At 36.6% G+C, this 21,021-nt stretch overlaps 1 protein-coding gene and 1 long non-coding RNA gene across 2 annotated transcripts; both read right to left on the bottom strand.

Moving 5' to 3' along the window:
* Positions 1-4,688: 4,688 nt before the first annotated feature.
* Positions 4,689-12,750, bottom strand: CCNB1IP1 (cyclin B1 interacting protein 1; the record flags this gene model as incomplete). Its single annotated transcript, XM_081133887.1, has 3 exons — positions 4,689-4,891; positions 6,821-7,154; positions 12,454-12,750. 3 exons carry the CDS (start codon positions 12,748-12,750, stop codon positions 4,689-4,691), a joined length of 834 nt encoding a protein of 277 aa, XP_080990013.1.
* A 3,227-nt stretch (positions 12,751-15,977) lies between these two features.
* Positions 15,978-20,793, bottom strand: LOC308557225. Its single transcript, XR_013998808.1, has 3 exons — positions 20,718-20,793; positions 19,612-19,735; positions 15,978-18,220 (listed from the first exon to the last, which is right to left on the bottom strand). It is a non-coding gene; the product is annotated as an uncharacterized lncRNA (long non-coding RNA).
* Positions 20,794-21,021: the final 228 nt, after the last annotated feature.

The following is a 21,021-nucleotide window of genomic DNA, read 5'->3' as shown; positions in this document are numbered from 1 at the left end:
ACCTACCCTCACCGTGGAGCCACAGCGACATCTAGGGCGCTGGAGGCTTACCTGCACCTAAGCAGAGGAGCTGGTTTTCAAGGGTGTAGCTCCAAACCAGTGCCTAAAGATCAAAGGGGATGCTCTATAATCATTTTTCAGTCCACAAAATTCTTTATTTCCCAAATCCTAGAAACAAAGTGTTCTCAGCTTAACTGCATGTATATTTTTGTCTCATATTTTCCTATTTATTTATACCAAGATTATAATACCCAAATTAATACAGTTATAATACACAAAAAGAAAGGTTAAGAGAGTGGATGTGTGTGTTACAAGTTTAAAATTTGAAGGAAATGTAGTACAATGGTAGGGGAACTTGTTTGAGTATTTTCCAAACTTTACAGTGATTCGCAGCTGGACCTTGCTGGGCAGGGCCTCTGCCCAGGCTCCCATCAGGCCAAAAAGAAAAAGAAAAACAAACAAACAAAAAACCTTACAGTGATTTTCTATGTATGAGGGACTTTATCATTTTGAACACACTATCCTAATAAACCTACTACATTTGGGATGGTATTTTGAAAGCCATCATTAATACACTAATAGTATATTAGTACACTAATAATGCTTTTTTATTTTAATCCTCACCCGAGGATATTTTTCCATTTTTTTTTTTCCTTTATCTTTATTGTTGAGACCATTACAGATGTCCCCCTTTTCCATTGATTTTTTAGAGACATCGATTGGTTGCCTCCCGCACACACCCTGGCTGGGGCTGGAGGTGAAACCTGCAACCGAGCGAGGTATGTGCCCTTGTCTGGGAAGCTAACTCAGGACCCTTCTGTGCACAGGCCCACGTTCTACCCACTGAGCCAAACCAGCCAGGGCATAGTGGTTATTGACAAACTTTATATATCCAGGATACATAAGAAACAATGAATGAGTCTAGAGAGGGAAACAGGGCAACTGAGAGTTGTTAGTGGGCAAAGAAAATTTTCACTGTGTACACTTTTGAACTTATTATCATGCACATGTATTAGCTACTCAAAAATAAGCATAATTTTAAAATTAAAAAATTACTTCCACATAGACTATCTCTGAAGGAGACACAAGACACTGGCAAACAGGAACTGCTTCCAGAAAGGGGAAGTGAGTGGCTGGGAGACAGGTGCCTTTTCTGTACCTTTTGAATTTTTACCATGTGAATATATTAAACTTTTCAATGATAAGTAACATTTTAAAAAGTAACATGTAATAGTCCTAACAAAGTTTCTCTTTACTTTTTAGTTTTAATTATAGCTTACTTGTACTCCAGGCTGATTCCTGAATTTAGAGGAAGAAACAGAAGTTCAAAGCAGAAATCACAAACATACATAAAATTATTTCCTCAAACTATTTTCCAACAAAATTTAAAAGTGTGTAGGGAAGAAAAATACTTCATACTGTAATCTATAAAATCTGTGTGATTACCATGAAATAGGGAGGGATGTTTTAAAATTTTTATTGATTGATTTGAGAGAGAGAGAGAGAGGGAGGGAGAGAGAAACATCAATTTGTTGTTCTACTTATTTATACATTCATTGGTTGATTCTGGTATGTGCCCTTACCAGGGATTGAACCTACAACTTTGGCATCTTGGGAAGATGTTCTAACCGAGGCACTCAGCCAGGGCTTGAAACTTTTAAGTCTGGATTTTTAATCCTTTCTCAGGCATGTCAACTGATGATCTTTGGCACCAATTCAACACCAACAGGAATCCCCAGTTTGGAGTGTAATGAAGAAGGAAACTTTATTCAGTGCGAAACAGCTCAATTGTGCTACTGCATGGTTGCAAAAATAGCATAGCTGTGAGAGAGGCCAGGCCACTCTGCAGCTAGACAGTTCTGCTTTTTTCTGGTCTGCTCTGCCTGTGCTGGTCTGTTCCGTTCTGGGGAGACAGCTTCTGTTCAGCTCCAGCAGGGAGAAAAATTACTAGAGCTAAAGTCTTCAATCTTCAGTGGAAAGAGAAAGTGCCCTTCAGAGGTAGAGGGGGGCTGAATTATACAGACAGAAGACTCACCCCAGGTCCCTGATTGGTTTGTCCTCATGCAAATGAGGACTCCAAATCCTTGCAGTGTGATTGGTCCAAAAGGCACTGTCCTGACTGGTCAGAATGGAGCCACTCTGATTGGTAGGTGAAGAAGATGATGGGGATATAGCTGCACAGCTCCAATAGGATGGGGAAAGCCTCAGTCCTATTGATTTAACTAGAATTCTAGGGACTCCTTTATAAAGGCTGGCTCAGATGGCGGAAGCACTGCAGCACAGGGCAGAGGTAGGTATTTCAGTACAGGCTTCTCCCAGAAGTGCAGTTTGCAAGGAGCCCCTAAATGGCTGCTAAGTTCTGTTTTTTAGAGTTTGAACCCAGTTAGCCAGCGGGAGCCCTTCTTAGTAGATATCTTCTTTTTCAGGGTCCACAGACACAATTTTAACTTTGGGGTAGAGGGTTGGGGGGGTGAGTGAAAAGGTGAAAAGGGAATATAGTGAATAATACTGTAATAACTTTTCACAGTGACAGTTACTAGACTTAGTGTGGTGAGCACATCATAAGATATATAAATGTGAAACCACTATTTATATATCTGAAACTAATATTATATTGTATGCCAACTAAACTTTAATAATAAAATAAAATATTTTTGAAGAGATTTTATAGTCTATACTCCTAAAGAAAGCATTGCTTGTTGCTATTCAATTATGTAAAGCAAGAGTATTCACTTGCCTTCCTACAACTAAATATAAAAAAGCCTCAAATTATTTCAGTATGATTTTATTACCTAAAAAACAATGGGGCCCTGGCTGGTGTCCTCAGTGGTTAGAGCCATCAGCTCCTGTACTGGAGAGCCATGGGTTCCATTCCCAGTCAGCACACACACCCAGGTTGCAGGTTCAGTCTCCAGTAGGGGTAAATGGGGGTGGCAACCAATCAATGTGTCTCTTTCACATCCAAGTCTCTCTCTCTCCCTTCCACCCTTCCATGTGCTCTAAAAAAACTCAATGAAAGAAATATCCTCCAGTGAGGATTAACAACAACAAAACACAATGGGAACAATGGGATTTGACATTTAGGATAATTCCACTGTAATTCCTCCCAAACCAATAAGAATAAATCATAAAACTTGAGTTACAAAAGGCTTACTGGATAATTAAATTCAATCCCCATTTTACAGATATGGAAACAAAAGCCCAGAAAGTTTAAACTCAAACTTTATGACCAAAACAGCCATAATTAGAACCCAGGCACTCCATCTGCCCAACCAGTGTGATTTCAAGTCTTGCCTCTAATAGGATATAAAGTTACTGAAAGTGTCCTTCAACTTTCTTTTGTTGCTCTATACTTTAAATAAGTTATCTGTCGAAAATGCTCACAATAATGCCCAGCTGGTGTGGCTCAGTGATTGAGCATCACCTTATGATCCAGGAGATCGAGGTTCAATTCCCGGTCAGGGCACATGCCTGGGTTGTGGGCTCGATCCCCAGCAGGGAGCATGCAGGCGGCAGCCCATCAATGACTCTCACATTAATGTTTTTCTCTCTCTCCCCCTCCCTCTGAAATTAATAAAAAAATATTTTTTTTAAATGCTATTTAATAAATGAAAACAGGGAATAAATCTTTAAAAGTATTTCAGCCCTGGCCAGTGTGGCTCAGTTGGTTGGAGCTTTGGCCCATGTGCCAAAAGATGGTGGGTTTGATTCCTAGTCAGGGCATGTACCCAGGTTGTGGATTCGATCCCCAGTCAGGCTGTGTGCTAGAGTCAACCAATAGATATGTGTATGCCCCAACCCCCTCAAATCTATTTTTTAAAACTTTTAAAAATCAATTTTACAATCTAAAATCCTCCTTCTAAAGTCAATTTAAAAAAAATTTTTAAGTATTTTAATTAATGTAACCTCTTGAGATCAATAACATTGTTAAGTTTTCTACAATAGAAGTGCATTCCTAAATAAGTAAACCCAAGAAAACAGCTGGCAAAACAGTAAAGAAAGTAATTTTATTTTTAAATAAATGGCAAAAAAAAAACTTTACAAAATAACTTTATCAATGTAAATTATTTTTAAATAAAAATAAAGACTGATCATATGTACATCAAATTGTACTCTCATTCACTGACATGGCACATACACTCCAAACAAGTTACTACAAGAGCAAATATATAAATATATAGAAGTAAATGTACATACCCAAATAACAAACTACAGACACACCTTACCATTTCCTCTAACCAAAATCTTCTCATAAATATACTGGCAAATATAGCAAAATATCAATATAAAGAAACACACACACACATACACACACATACATATATATGCATAAATACCAAAACCCAAAGTTGCATGTAGACATATAACTTAGGTGCTTTTATACATATGTATAAAACAGCCCAGGCAGAAACAAATTATGATCTACAAAACACAATAATATTGTAACCTTCCCACTACTGGTAAAACTCAACAGTTCCCAATGAAATTGAATTTAATAAAATGTCAATGCTTTAAATAACAAAATCAGAAAAAGAAACCAGACTCACTGAGTTTCTTATAAATTGAAAATGTGAAGATAACATCAAAGACTTAATAGTACAGGGAGGTTGGTGACTCCTATCTAGAATAAAGATTATTTGCTAAATGAAATCACTGAAAGTAAACAGAGAAACATTCTGTAAAGTGCATTAAATTCTTTTTACTTTAAAGGCCCTGCTAGAAACTTGCTGCTGCTCTAATTCACGATTTGGGGATGCAAAAGTAAAAAAGTTGTTGCTGGGTTCAGGTGCTGCGGGAGAACCCACAAAAAATGGTCTGAATTGAAAATCTCCGTCTCCACCACCCTGATTTTGAACTGGTGTACTGTCCAAAGGAAACTTGGATTTGTTCCCTAGGGGGGAAAAAAGGGAAAAACTTAAGCATCTACTTACTTATAGATCTTTAGGACCAAAAAGACAAAAGTCATTCAATAAATATTTTAACAGAATTCAGTTCATACAAGACAAATAAAATATAAATCTAATGATGGGTAAAGAAAAGGACCATGATGGCCCCCAACCCCTCCTTCTGACCACAGTATATACTGTACCTTCTTCTGTGAGACAGTTTCTAATTATAGCCATGACCTCGTCACCAAAAGTAATTTGACACAATGAAATATGTTTTTAGCCCTGGCCAGTGTGGTTCAGATAGTTGGAGCATCGCCCATGCATCAAAAGGTCACAGATTCAATTACCAGTTAAGGCATATACCTAGGTTTTGGGTTTGATCCCCAGTTGGAATATGTACAAGAGGCAACAAATCAATGTATCTCTCTCACATTGATGTTTCTCTCTCTCTCCCTCTTCCTTCCTCTCTAAAATCAATAATAATAAAAATATACTTTTAGTAGAGCTAGAATTTACAATAAAATTTTATTCATTTGTTATATAATTGAATTCAAATTATATATATATATACACACACATACACACACACACACACACGTGTGTGTATAGATATAGAATCTTTTGTCCCAGGTTCTTTAAGAATAATTTTTTTTAAAAGATTGCCATAACACTGAAAATATATGACGACGATGAAAAACTAGCACATGCTCATGACCTTAGGTCAATTAGAATAGCCTTAAGAAAAATCAGACAATAGATATTATTAAATAAGCACTTAACAACTTCCACTGGACCTTCCCATGGGCTTCTACAAATTTTAAAGGAAACACGTAGCTAAAGGATAATGCTCCCTATATCTGCTTCAAGACAAAAATGGTAGTAAGAGGTAAAAGTAAAAAGGTAAGTGTGCACAAAAAGAGGAACAGGAAAGAACTGGTGAATATAAAAGAAATCAAAATAAATGTGGATAGGAAAAAATAAGAACATTTGCAATGCCCATATGCAGTAACACTTGATTCACTGCATCTGCTGAGGCACCTAACAAGCAGAAAAGGGCTAGTATCATTCTAGATTGTGCACTTCCAGAAGGCATGATTCCTATCTGCATAATATTTATATCCTCATTGCCTAGGATTATGCCTAGCAACCTGGCACATGAAATATGTTTGATAAATATTTGATGAATGAATAACTAAACAGAAGAACAAACCCAACAACCCACAATAACTTAAGAACTCAGCTCTCTGAAGAGAGCTTTGTAACCTTGACCAACTTACTTAAACTTTCTGTGACTCAGTTTTTTCATCAGTAAAATAGAGATAATAATACCTACCTTATAAAGTTTTTACAATAACATGAATACATATAGAATTATAACAATGCCTAGCACTTGGTGAGGAAACAATAAATGGCCAGTGAGGCTCAGTGGTTGAGCCACTGACCCATGAACCTGGAGGTCACGGTTTGATTCCCAGTCAGGACACATGCCTGGGTTTCGGGCTCGATCCCCAGTACAGGGCATGCAGGAGGCAGCGATTGATGATTCTCTCTCATCATTGATGTTTCTAGCTCTCTCTCCCTCTCCCTTTGTCTCTCTGAAATCAATAAAAAATATATAAATAAATAAATAAATAAGGCAGCTAATATTATTATTACTGCAACTAAATAGCTTTTCATTTAAAATAGCCATTTGCAAAATTTTATTTTGAAGATATTTACTCTCTGTTAAAATTGAAGCTGTAACTTAAACATAAGCAAATACAACAGATAAAAGCAATGATGCACAGAATGAGACACGGATGAAGAATTTAGAGCCTACCACCACTCTCAGCCTTTGGAGTCTCCACTGACTACTTGGAACCATGCAGAATACCATGTGAAAAATCACTGATTTAAAGAACAGATATTAGATATTACATGTCCTTCCTTACCTAATGGGAAGCCAAAAATACCAGAATTTGAAATCATGGAAGGCTCAAGGGTACCTTCTTGGCTAGCAATCGTGATGTTTCTTAGCCTAAGGCTATCATAGAGGCCTTGGAGCTTTTGATACTGACGATTTCGCTCCATAAGTTTCTCAGAGATGTCACTGAACTTTTTCTTGTATTCTTCTAGCACTTTCTTCATGGAGGTGACCTCCCCTTTCATAGAGGTCAATTCTACATCCTTGCTCTGTATTTGCTGAGTATATATCTTCTCCATCTGTTTCAGATGGCCCTCAGCCTTGCTGAATTTGTATTCTTGATAGAGACGCTCCTGATGTACCTGTCCCAAGAGAGGGAAAAAAATGATTTTTAAGGTAATAAATACAAAAGTTATATATTGTAAAATTTTACACAAATGCTAAAAGAAAAGAAAGACACTTATCCTGGGGTAATTTTAACATCTAGAACCAGGTTAAGAAGCAATCAGGATGTACAAGAGAATGATTATTATAGAAAATAATGTTATGTCACTAAATGCATAGGAAAGAACCTGAGGAATACTCTAAAACCACTACCATTACACCAACAAAAGGAATGAGCATTTGTCTAACCTTAACAAGTGACACGTAGTCCAAAAGTTTTTAAGAAATATAATCCTACGCTTCAAGTAAACCATAGTGTGAAAAACAGATTATCAAAAAAGCCCCCAATTATCCTTGCCTCTTGGTACCTGTATTCCATTCTTGAGCATGGACAGGGAGGCCTGTGACTAAAACACAGAAAAAAATGACAAGATGTCACTTTGTGAGTACATTACATAAGAATATAAGATCTGTTTTACTGGCACACCCTCTCTCTTGCTAGCTTTGTGGAAGTATGCAGCCATGCTGGGAAGGTCAACAAGGGAAGTAACTGAGAACAGATCCTGGGACAGCAAAATCCTGAAGTCACAATGAATCTACACATAGACTTTACAACCTTCACAAAATTAACTTAAAATGAATCACAGACCTGAATGTAAAACAAGATAGCATAGGAGAAAATCTAAATGCCCTTAGGTTTGGTGATGACTTTTTATATACCACACCAAAGGCACAATCTATGAAAGAACTGATAAACTGGACCTCATTAAAATTAAATTTTTCTGCTCTGTGAAAGACAATGTCAAGAGAATAAAAGACAAGCCACAGACGAATAGAAAATATTTGCAAAGGACGTATCTGGTAAAAGACTGTTACCCAAAAATACAAAGAATTCTTAAAACTCAACAATAAGAACACAACCCACATAAGAGGCACAGATGGCAAATAAGAAAATGAAAAGATACTACACATCATATGTCATCAGGGAAAAGCAAATTAACACATTGTTTGTGGGTAGTTTTTATCGCGTGCTCTACTACCAGTCAACGTAAAACGTATAAATACGTTTCCCGCATACAATGTGTTAAAACAATCACTACACACCTATTAGAATGGCTAAAATCCAGAACACTGACACCACCAATTGCTGATAAGGATGTGGAGCCAAAGGAACTCTCATTCATTGCTGGTAAGGATGCAAAATGTTACAGCCACTTTGGAAGACAGTGTGGCTGTCTTATACAATTCAGCAATCATGTTCCTTGGTATTTACCCAAAGGAGTAGATGATATATGCCCTGTACACAAATGTTTACAGGAGCTTTATTCATAATTACCAAAACTTGGAAGCAACCAATATGTCCTTAAGTAGATGAAGAGATAAATAAACTGTGGTGTAATGGAAAATTATTCAACACTAAAAAAAAATGAACTATCATGCTATGAAAACAACTTGGAGGAAACTTAAATGCGTATTACTAAGTAAAAGAAGCCAATCTGAAAAGGCTACCAACTGTATGATTCCAATTATATGACAGTTTAGAAAAGGTAAAATTATAGAGACAGTAAAGAGATCAGTGGTTGAGGGTAAGAAGGGATGAACAGGTGGTACACGGAGGATTTTTAGGGTGCTGAAACTACTGCATATGATACTATCATAGTAAGATACACATCAGTAAACATTTGTCCAAACTCATAGAATGCATAACACAAAGAGAGCCCTAATGTAAACTATAAACTTTGGATAATAGTAATATGTCAATGTGGGCCAGGAAATCTCTGAACCTTCTCAATTTTGCTATGAACCTAAAACTGCTTAAAAAAATAAAGTCCATTAAAAAAAAAAAAAAAAAAAAAGCCCTTGCCAGGTGGCTCAGTTGACTGGAGCATAGTCCCATACACCAAAAGGCTACAGGGTCGATTCCTGGTCAGGGCACATACATAGGTTGCAGGTTCGATAGCCTGTTGGGGTGCATACAGAGGCAACTGATCAATGTTTCTCCCAATCTCTCTCTCTCTCTCTCTCCCTCCTTCCCTCCCCCCTTCTCTCTCTCAAATCAATAAAAAACATATCTTTGGATGAAAATTAAAAAAAACAAGACTGAGCCTCAGCCAGTTTGCCTCAGTGGTTAGAGCATGGGCTTGCTGACCAAGGGTTGCAGGTTTGATCCCAGTCAAGGGCATGTATATTGGTTGCAGGTTCAATCTTGGGCCTTGGTTGGGGAGTATGCAGGAGGCAACCAATTGATGTGTCTCTCCCACATCAACGTTTCTCCTTCTCCCTCTCTCTCCCCCCTCCCTCCCACTCTCTCTGAAAATCAATGGAAAAAAATATCCTCAGGTGAGGATTAAAAACAAAAAAAACTGAGGCCCTCAGTCTAATAGTCCACTAGGAAATGACTGGTTGCCAACAACCACATGAGCTTGGAAACAGATCCTACCTGAGTCAAGGTTCAGAGACTGCAACCCCTGTCAACACCTTGATTGCAGTCTTGTGAGACACTGAGCAGAGTCCAAGACTGAACTCTTGATCCACAGAAACTGAGATATAAATGTGTGTTGTTTTAAGCCACTAAATTTTTTTAAGCCACTGTTTGTTACACAGCCAAAGACAACTTACTAAGACAACTTACTACACACAAAAACCAATTTTGGCTTATCTTTGGATTCACCATCATTTAAATATTAACAGAAAGTGAAATATGAGTACTCTCGTTTTTTTAACCATTTTTAATTTGCCTATTCTATGCAGTTGTATGTAATTCCACCAAGTCTGGGTTACCTGTCCCTACTATATGGTCTCACAGCACTTTGTACTTCCCTTATCATTGCAGACATTAAAAATGTATTGTAAATGTCTGCTGTTTTTTTTTCTTTTAATGTTTAACACCATTAAACTGTAACATCCTTGAAGATCATATGTCTTGTTCATTAATGTATACCCAGCACCTAAGAAGGTGCATGAAATATAAATGTTTCCTGGTAAGCAAAAAATATGTTGAATGACTAAATAGGAAAAAAATTAATAAATGAAGTAAAGAAAAATTCATTTCTGGCTACCTTACTAACCCATTCACTGTTTTCCTCCATATCTGAAATGATGAAAATAATATCACATGTACATGGTCAACCAATGCTACCCCCCAAATAGGAATCTACTTTAATATACACTTTCTATTCATTTAGTCAATGAGTACTTACTGAGACTTAAGACCAATAACTATGATGGTCACTGAGGAACCAGAGATATACAGGAATCCAAACCTGACCTAAAGAACTCTCCCAACCAGAGAAGATGAACAGTATGTAGGTAATTGTAATACAGTACTAATAATACAATAAAGGTAAGCAAAGATGATACAGAAGTAGCCCTGGCCTGTGTAGCATAGTTGGTTGCATCATCTGAGCATCAAAAATTCTCAAGTTCGATGTCTCTCACATAGGTGTCTCTCTCTTTCTCTCTCTCTTTCTCCTCCCACAACTTCCTCTCTCTCTGAAATCAGTAAACATATCCTCAGGTGAAGATAAAAAAAAAGATGATATAGGAATATGTAAGGGGGACATCTTACCCAGAAAAATATAGTGAAAATATTTACTTGACATATGACAAATAAAATCTTTAAGAAGTATTATTATAAATACACATGTGCCCTGACCGGTGTGGCTCAGTTGGTTGGGCATCCTCCTGAGCACTGAAAGGTTCCTGGTTTTAGGTCAAGGCACATTTCCGGGGTTGCGGGCTTGATCCCCAGTAGGAGGCATGAAGGAGGTAGCCCATCTATATTTCCCTCTCACATTGATGTTCCCCACCCCCTTCCTCTCTCTCTCTAAAAATCAATTTTTTAAAAATCTTTTTAAAAATGTACATGTAAGATATAAGTATATAAATCATGGATATGATAGAAGTTCTCCACATGAAGGTTTCTCTAAGAAGGCACCAAAGACAGAAATATAAAGGGAGTTACAGATGTGAATCTGATGACAAAAATGCTGATACAGCATTTTTTAATAACCTAGAAAAAAGTATGATACAATGAAATTATTAAAATTATGATTACACAGAACACACAAAAATTTTCAACTTTGGTATGTCAAAAAAATCAGTGAAGACCAATAAAAGGTAAGTGAAAAACCAGAAAATTTCTTGCAACATATAATTCTCTCAAAACAAAAAGGAATACAACTACAGCACTTGAAATTAGTAAACTGAAATAAGCAAACTGAAAGGCAATTTACAAAAGAAAAATACATGAAAAAAATACAAGAAAATGTATCCACCTAAAAGTCATACAAGAAATGCATATTTAAAGAACCATAAGATTCTATTTTACCCACATCTAATTGGTAAGTAGAAAGTGTGGAGAATCAAGCACCATCATATACTTCTTAAGGGAATACAAATTGATATGACCTAACTTGAGGGCAATTTAAAAAGACTGCAATTTAAAAAACGCTGAAATGTATTTACCTACCTTCAGGAATGTAATCTTAGCAAATAATTAAGGACATAAATTTGATGTTAATGATGCTCATTACAGCATTTTTTAACTTGGAAATAAATTTTGATACAATGCAAACATTAAGATTATGATTACAGAATGCTTATTTTTAAAAATATTTAATAAAATGTTCATAATAGGCATAATATATCATTGACTTTAATTGGCCACAAAACCAGTATGTGTGGTATTATCCTATTTTTGTAAAGATAAAAATATATATTTATATATAAAATACATATTTATGCACAAAAAAGTAGTAATACACAAAATATCAGCAATAATTATCTCTGAGTGATGGAATTAGGTTTTTTAAATTTTTTCTTTCTTTTGGATTTTCAACAATAAACATTACTTTTGAAGAAAAAAACCAATTTATTAAAAAGAAAGCTTTTGTCCTAGCCAGTCTGGCTCAGTGGTTGAAGCGTCAGCCTGTGGACTGAAGGATCCTGGGTTCAATTGTGACCAAGGGCACATACCTCAGTTGCAGGCTCACCCCACTTGGGGCACATGCGAGAGGCAACCAACCGATGTGTCTCTATCACATCGATGTTTCTCTCTCTCTCTCTGTATCTCCCTTCCATTCTCTCTGAAAAGCAATGGAAAAAAATATCCTCAGGTGAGGGCTAAATGATAATAATAAATAATAATAAATGAAAAGAGAAAGTTTTCCATACATTCATAAAAAATAAATACAAACACAAGTGAAGGAAAAACATTAGAAACTTCTACATATGCGTCAAATCATACTCTCTAAAGAAACTAGCCTAAGCACTAACCTGGTATGTCCAAAAGGCCAGTGCTCGGGAGCTAATGTCCAACACAATCTCTGGTCGAAGTCCTGCCAGTACCATGGCTTTATATTCCTCTGATGGACTGAGTTCTGTGCGGACAATATCTAGCTTTCCAGAAAGGGTACTGTTGCAGGCAGGGCAGACAGCTGGTGAACGACTAAACTCACCACTGCCATGCTGATCACAGAAAATGTGAGAGCAGGCAGTGACCCATGCATAACCAGAGAGTTTGATACGACACTTTCGATAATTACAAAGCAGCATGTCTTCACACAAAGACATAATATATAGTGAGGTCCCAGATTCCAAAATGAATCCTAATAAAAAGTAAATGAAAAAGTCAAATATGTAAAATTACAGTGAAAATGAAAAAAACAAATAAAGAAAACATGTTTTAATTTTATAATAATGTATTTGTTTTTGCACTCATTATAATTAATATATTATATTGATTTTAACCATTCAACCATATTAATTGTGTTCCTTTGTGCAAACCACTACACAGGTCTTGAAAAAGAATTTTAATGAAAGAGTTAAAGACACAGGTGGTTCCAAATCTTAGTAAAATCAAAAATAATACATACATGGGAGAAAAGTTTACAAAGTACAAACAAAAAATTAAATTAGTGCTTTTTGACATTCCTTAACACATAAACAAAAATCCAAATTTATTACCCATTTATAGTTTGCTAAAATATTTTAGTATTACTTCTCACACTTGGTAGATATAAAAGTCCAGGAACTGATTTCTGCCATTCTTTAGTGCAAAGTATTTTAAGGTTTTTCATATATGCTGATTTCTCAGATTCTTTACCTACAGAGTAGTAGTAACCTGAGAGCATTAAATGCAAACTAATCTAATTCATCCAAATAATTGACTATTATGTAGCACGAAAATCTGCATAAAAGCAGATTTTTTAAAAATCATGAGATCAACAATTCACCTGTTACCAGAAATACTATTCAATGCTATGCTTCTTTTTAAAGCATTTATAAAACTGTTTTATAAATTAGATTAACTCACTTATTAATATAGCGTCCACTCTCATTGGAATTTTACTAACCCAAACCAGGCAGCAATCTTCTGGATATACTAAAATAAGTTACATATAATAATAATAATAATAATAATAATAATAATAATAGTGATACACCAAGAAAAAGTGTTCACATGTCTCAACTGACAAATTTTGTCAGAAATGTTGCGTTATTCGTAGGGGTCGACCAGGACGCTCTGACCCTTTTACCCCAAATGCCCCCCAGTCTCCACAGATACATGGCGCCTGCAGCAGGAGTTACGAGGCGTATTTTACCTCCAGCAGCCTGATGGGCAAAGGGGAAGCAGAGGGGCTGGGAATAGTTTTGAAGTCAAGACCCTTCTCAGGAACAGCGAGAGGTGCAGCTAATTCCACATTTCCCACGAGAGGGGGAAAAGAGCCAATTTAGTGAGCTGCACAAGTTATCAAGGGCCAAATTTCTGAGGCTTAGATTCACAGAAACAGTACTGAAATTCTCGCCCTGCTTTCCGCGCTGGACACAGAAAATAATTCTAATTACATACCTAACCTGAGGCGCCAAAAAATAAAAAAGGAAAAAGGGGGGGGAAAACGCGGGAAAACGCGGTTTTCTCCACGACAGGGAAGGATTCGTTGCGCGCGTCGCCACTACGTCAGAGAGCGCATGCGCAGGGCCGCCCCGGCGCCTGCCGGGAGCTGAGCGCGGGAGTTCCTGCCGGATGTGACGTCCGGACTTGGGCCGCGCACCCACCGGGCGCACATGTCCCAGGCGCTGTGAGGACAGGAATCCGACTGAGCCTGGTGTAGGTTTCGCACTCGGGAGCCCCCGCAGTTACTGTCATTGAGTGCTCTTGACTGCCCTCGACGCGCACAAGGAAGAGTACCATCCTAGCTTCAATGGGGATGACACCTGACGTCAGTCTCCTGAGGGTAAGAGCCGAGGGGGCCAGGCGAGCTCACGGGGCTGCCTGACGACACGCAGCTGTTTGTCCTGGGAAATGCGGGGAGTGCCGACTGGGCAGCACAGGCCTTCTTAATTTCAGAAAACGTTCCCCCAAATTGTGATAACTAAAATCGGACAGCTATCACCTCCGTAATGAGGTGAGGTAGATTCTGCCATTTTATTTTTTTGTCCATCTTGAAATAAACATATTTCCAGCTTGTCACATCTTCTATATAGATTTAAAGAAAATAGAATTTTCCTTGATTGAGAGTCTGCATTATGAACATTCATTACCGAGCTTGAAATGAAGCAAGAGGATCAGGCGCCAGTTTTAAAAAATATCTTTATTGATTTCAGAGAGAGGGAGAGGGGAGATAGAAGCATCAACGATGAGTCACTGATCGGCCTCCTGCACTCCCGGGCTGGGGATATAGCCTGCAACCCAGGCATCTGCCTTGACTGGGAATCGAACCTTGACCTTCTGGATCCTAGGTTGACTCTCAACCGCTGAGCCACGCCCACCAGGCAGACACCAGTTTTTTGGTGTCCTACCTGTGTGCTTTCCTGGACCAGCTTATGATTGTTTAACTGTACCCAATTGACCCTAATACTTTCATATGTTACTTTCTCTTCTGTTCTGTATTAACTGTATGATTTTTATTTTCCTTGATAGAGTGTATTAGAATTCATTTTAGAAATTAAGCTGAGGAGGGCTTGAGGAGTCCTCCAGATATAAGCCTTAATGCTGTCCTTTGTAGCCACCTTTCCAAATGACATGACTCCAGTATCAATTTGTAACAGACACAATCCAATGAATCAGCAACATACTGGATACCAAGCCCTGCAAACCCTTTACTGGTTGTGAATCTGTAATACTAAACTTTTCTTTTTTAAACAAAAACCTATCCTAATTAAACAACTTTCTACTAAGTTTGTGCGTGTTTTGCAACTTGTCCACAGTAATTAGAAAATGTCCTCTTGGCCTTTGTGTACATTAACTAAAATGTCTATCTTCTGAGAATTTAGAGAGGTAACTTAATTCTTGTGGTACAAATTGGATGCAACAAAAAAGTGGAGGTTCATGTGTAAAACATGTTTTCCTTAACATCTATTTTTGGCTATCTGAGCCTTTTGTGCATTTTCTGGATTTGACTATAACTTTGTGATCCTAGCCAAGGTACCTTTGTTCTGCAATATCCCTTTCTCCTTGGTTAAGATCATCCCACTGATTCCCAAAACCTAGTGTCCCCCACACCATTTTGTTTCCAATTTCTAACCCATTTAGCTAAAAGCCTGTAGGAGTTACTATATTATCTTCCTGGCGGGGGGGCGGGCTACAAAGTCTTAATATCACAGTAGCCTGTAACACCAGGAACTAACCTGCTTCTTGGTGGCATGTGTCCTGTTCTCTTAAAGCATACATAAACCCTTCCCTGGCCTGCTTCTAGGGTGCTCCTGGATGAGTCCACTTAAATCAATCAAGGCTGAGATACAGAGATCCATTCACCAAAGTTTTTAAAATATTAGTTTTTATTATTAAATACCAAGCATATCAAAATGTATGAATGACCATCACTTGGCTTCAATAAACCCAAACTTTCCTCACATTTGATATATTTTAATGAACACAATACAGATACAATTGAAGGCTCACCTCAACCCCATTTTCCTCCTACCTCTCCAGAGGTAAAAGAAGCCAAATTCAGGTGTTTATCATTCTCATACATGTTTTTAGTATATGTGTACACATCAGTCTTTGTCTTCATGTTCTAAAACGACTAAATCTTATAGCACATATAACTTGGCCATTTTAACTCATCATTGTTTTTGAGATGTTGTCAAGTTAATGCATGTACTTTGTATTAATTTATTTTAACAGCCAAATACTATAAATATACCACAATTTATTTACCCATTTTCTAGTGGACATTGGTTCCCAGTTTTTACAATTAAAAACAATACTGAAATGAATTTTCAGTACACGTCTCCTTGAGTACACATGCCAAGAATTCTTGTAGAATGTAATACCCAGAGACTGGGTTAGTATATAAGCATCTTCAAGTAAACTAGCTGTTGCCAAACTACTCTCCAAAGTATAACTTAAATTTCACTGCCACCAGCAAAGATGAGATCCCATTGCTCCAGACTCATCAATATGTGGAAGTGTCAGGTTTTTGTTTTAATTTTTGCCCATCTGATGGCAGTGAAATGAAATCTCAATGTTTTAATTTGTAACTCTTTGATTACTAGTAAGATTAAACTACTCAAGAGTCCTCATCTGTGACTTGCCCATTTATATTCTTTGATCATTTCCTTGATTTATATGGAATCCTTTGTCAGTTACATGGCATGAAAACATAAGTTTTAATTTTACTGTACACAAACTTACCAATTTTTCCTTTTGTGCTTCTCTATTCCAATGTCCTATTCTTTGCTTTTCTATCAATTTGAAGTTCTCCTTTTGATCTTTATTCTGTTTTTCCTAACATAGGAGTCTGAATAAACTGACAGCACAATTTGTGCTTATATAAAACTTATACCATTTAATTATGTTACTTTCACCATTCAGAAAAGATATTTTTACCATGAAGTTTGATTTTGTAGAGATATTCTAAGTACCTATCAGCTATATTATGAGATAAAAATTTTTCCTCTCATTATCTTTGAATATTAGACTGTTAGCATCATCTACTCTAAAACTAATTTGATACTTTTAATAGAAAAATCTTAATCTAAAGGACAGGTTTCATATTCTAACAGAAGTTATTATAGTTGCATACCATTTTTGTGATTCTGGTATAAGCATGAGTATTAAATTCTGTTCTAAAACACAGTGAAGTATGTGAGACTTCGAACATTTGGATGTGTATTTTATACACTTTGCATGGATATAAGTACAGTATACATGGCAAAAAATTCCCTGTACTATAATTTAACCAAAACAACTGAGAATATTTCAACATTAAATATAAAGCAGAAATAATGACTTTTTTTAACCTTTTTAATTTTATTTTCCCCCCCTTATTGCCTTCCTTCCACCTCCCCAAACCCCCTCCCACTAGAAATAATGACTTTTTAACCACACTTGGCTAGTATGTGCAATTTAAACCAATGATAAATATCCAATAAGGCTATAAAATGTTCATAATAAAACAAATCCTATTAAGTATCAGTAAGCTTTTATATATCTATTCCTCACATACATAGGTTGTTTCACAGCCATTCTTTATTGCCTCTTAAAGGATCAAACATCATAATCAGATATTAATAGTTTTAGGCCCTGGCCGGGTTAGACCATTGTCCCGATATGCCAAGGTTATGGGTTCAATACCTGGTCAGGGCACATACAACCAATGAATGCATAAATAAGTGGAACAACAAATCAATATTTCTCTCTCTCCCTTCCTCCCTCTCTAAAAATCAATATTTTTAAAAAAGGAAGAGTCTTAATTAGACTTACTGGTAACCAGATCTTACATCAGAGTCAAAATTTAAGTCCCAGTTATTCCACTTAAATGTCTTGCTGAAATCCCATTAAAATGGTTGCCATTTTCCAAGGATTAATGATTTACTTCAAATATTTTTTGAGTATTTATTCTAGGCCAGGTGTTAAGGAAGTTGTCCTGCTTTCATGGAGTTTACAATCTAGCAAAGAACCTAAGGATGATAAAAGAAATATTTTACTCTTTCCTTTGTTTGCTGCCTCATATTTTGCAAGTTGATTCTATAAACCATTTCTGGTGAGAAACGCCAGCTTCCATCTTTAATTTGAAGAATCATCTACATCTTCATACTGCAAAGAAAAAAAGGTATTTTTAATTAATATTGCTCTGAATATGTGAAAATAGAGTAAACCACTTAAAATTTAAACATCACTTCAGAATAGTGTTTCAGTGCTCTTTCTTACATAGCCCTAGATCAGTGCTATTCAAATACTATTGCAATCAAAGGTTTGTCTAAAAACTATATTCTCATGTTTTAAAATTAGTTTTGTTTAATTACAGGTAAATTCTTAATATAGCATTACCATCTGCTTTGTAATTGTTTGACTCCGCAAAAATCAGAAGGCACTAACGGACAGCCAACCCATCCCCATGGTGCTCTGAGTGAAGACAAGTCAGCTTAGATATATGATGGACTAAAATCCCACTACCTAAGGCTCCAAGCAGTGAGAGGAACAGCCATCAAAGTTTATCTCCAACCATTTTAACAAACATTTTAATAAATGGTTTAAAAAGTATATATTAAAGCCTGGCCATTGTGGCTCAATGGTTGAGCACTGACCCATGAACTAAGATGTCCCAGTTTGATTCAAGTCAGGGCACATGCCCCAGTTGTAGGCTTGATTCCCAGTAAGGGACATGCAGGAGGCAGCTGATTGATGATGTTCCTCATTGATGTTTTTATCTCTCTATCCCTCTCTCTTCTTCTCTCTCTAAAAATCAATTTAAAAAAATTTTTTTAAGTATTTACTAAAGACAGCAAGTGACATAGGAATCACTACACCTAAATTTTTAAAGAGTCAGTCAAGAACTAAACCATTAAATATCAACTGGTCCAGCTAGATAGACAAAATAAGGAATTAGATGATAAATAAATTAGTGGCAAAAACAATTAACTAAAGAAAATGTTATTGGGTCCTGGCTGGGTGGCTCAGTTGGCTGGAGTGTCATCCTACACACCAAAAGGCCTAGGGGTCAATTCCTGGTCAAAGTGCATACTGGAGGCAACTGATCAATGTCACTCTCTCCCCCTTCCTCTCTCTCTAAAAATCAGTAAAAACATATCCTCTGGTAAGGATTTTAAAAAAAGAAAATGTTATTTGACCAATTGTATAGGGATACACACTAAAGTCCTTATCATATTTTGCCTAATTCTAATTAAATTAGGCTTTAGGGTAAAAGATGAGGGGTAGGCTAATTGGAAGATGCACATAAGCAATAAACAAAGATCCTCCGACAACCTATTATGCAGATATAACTGGTTAAGTGATAGAGGAAGGGTTTGAACCCAGTCTGACTCCAGAACCCATATATAACTACTATACTATGCTACCTCTCAACATCTTTAATTGACTTTAAAAATTAAATTTTTAGCACCTTAGCAGAACTAGCCATGCCACAAAGCAGAATTTTCAAAGATTCATGTTATGTCAAAGCTTCTCAATTTCAATATAAGCCTTACCATAAAAGAAAAATGTTGTCATCATCTATTGTATATCTAAGACTCATAACACCCAAGAGTCTCAAGGCTGGGAAAGAAGTTTCTACAAACTCAGATGTAGTTTTGGTCTCCTGAAGTTTCATTTCTGCAAAAGACATAGAGACAGAGGCTAAAAAAGTATTGCAAGTGCTGATGTTACTTTGAATTATTTCTATTTCCTGTATTTCACCCTCATATGTACCCCAATTCTCTGCAGAAACATGCAGGCACAGGTAAAAATTACAAACTTGTCCCATATAGGTTGCTTAAAAATAACTCTTTCAATTATATATGAATATAATAAAGTAGGAAAATACAAGTTAACAAGATCACCCATAGAACCCAATTCTAGAGACAATAACCGATAGTATTTGAGTATATCCTTTCAGATGATTTCTCAAGTAATAAGTATATACAAACATGTAGGCAGAAAAAGGATTATATGTTTTGCTCTGTAACTTGTTTTTAACTTAATGTATTATAAATACTCTTCCATTTCAAGAAAGGTAAACCTGTACCATAACTTCTAAGTGACTATATAGTTTTGTATTCTATAATCTTGACAAAATTGATTTAACCAACTCAAGGATTCTCTTAATCTTATAGACTAGTAAAATAGTGATTAGTTAAAAACTGCCAAGCAGTTGACAGAATTATACCAGTTGTCAGTGCTTTTTCTGTACTGTTTGAATTTTTAGATTAAAGCACAACAAAGTGTTGTATCAAATTCGCAAAGATTTAGGAATTACTTGGGATCATGGGATAGATCCCAGTAAGTATTCCAAGAAGCAGAATTCAATTCCAGGTGTTTGCCCTACCTTTAGTCTGCTCAGAGCATGTGTTTAATCAGGATGATCAGCTGAAACACGGACTTAACATGCATTTCATCATGGCAAACTGTAAATGACTGGTGAAGGGCAAACCAACACTGGCTCCTCGGCCCTAAACCAGGAAAGCCTGTTAAAGTTAGAACTAAGGCTTTTTCAACTACTAAATTTCAGCCACTAAGAACACTGGTCCCCAAAACTTGCTCGGTGACTGGAAATCCAAATGAGATAAAAAAATGAAGGTTTTTCTTTCACACTTACCTCTGGTAGCAGATGAATCCAGCTTCTATCTAGGAACAAAGTTGAACTATAGGATCAACTACCTAGCATCATCTCTGAAAAATTAAAAATTAAAGGTTATGATTACAAGACTTGAATGTACACCAGCCTACTCCACACCAAGTCATACCCATTCAGCCTCAAGGAAAATTGTTTATTCATACACACACACACACACACACACACACACCCCTTTATTGATTTCGATTTCAGAGAGAGGGGCAGAGAGAGAGAGAAACATCAATGATGAGAGAGTCGTCATTTATTGGCTGCCTCCTGCACCCCC

This window comes from Miniopterus schreibersii (genome assembly GCF_964146895.1).
Source record: "Miniopterus schreibersii genome assembly, chromosome: 1".
NCBI lineage: Eukaryota > Metazoa > Chordata > Mammalia > Chiroptera > Miniopteridae > Miniopterus > Miniopterus schreibersii.
Note: the sequence above shows the minus strand (reverse complement) of the source record. Positions and strands in the feature narration are given on the sequence as shown.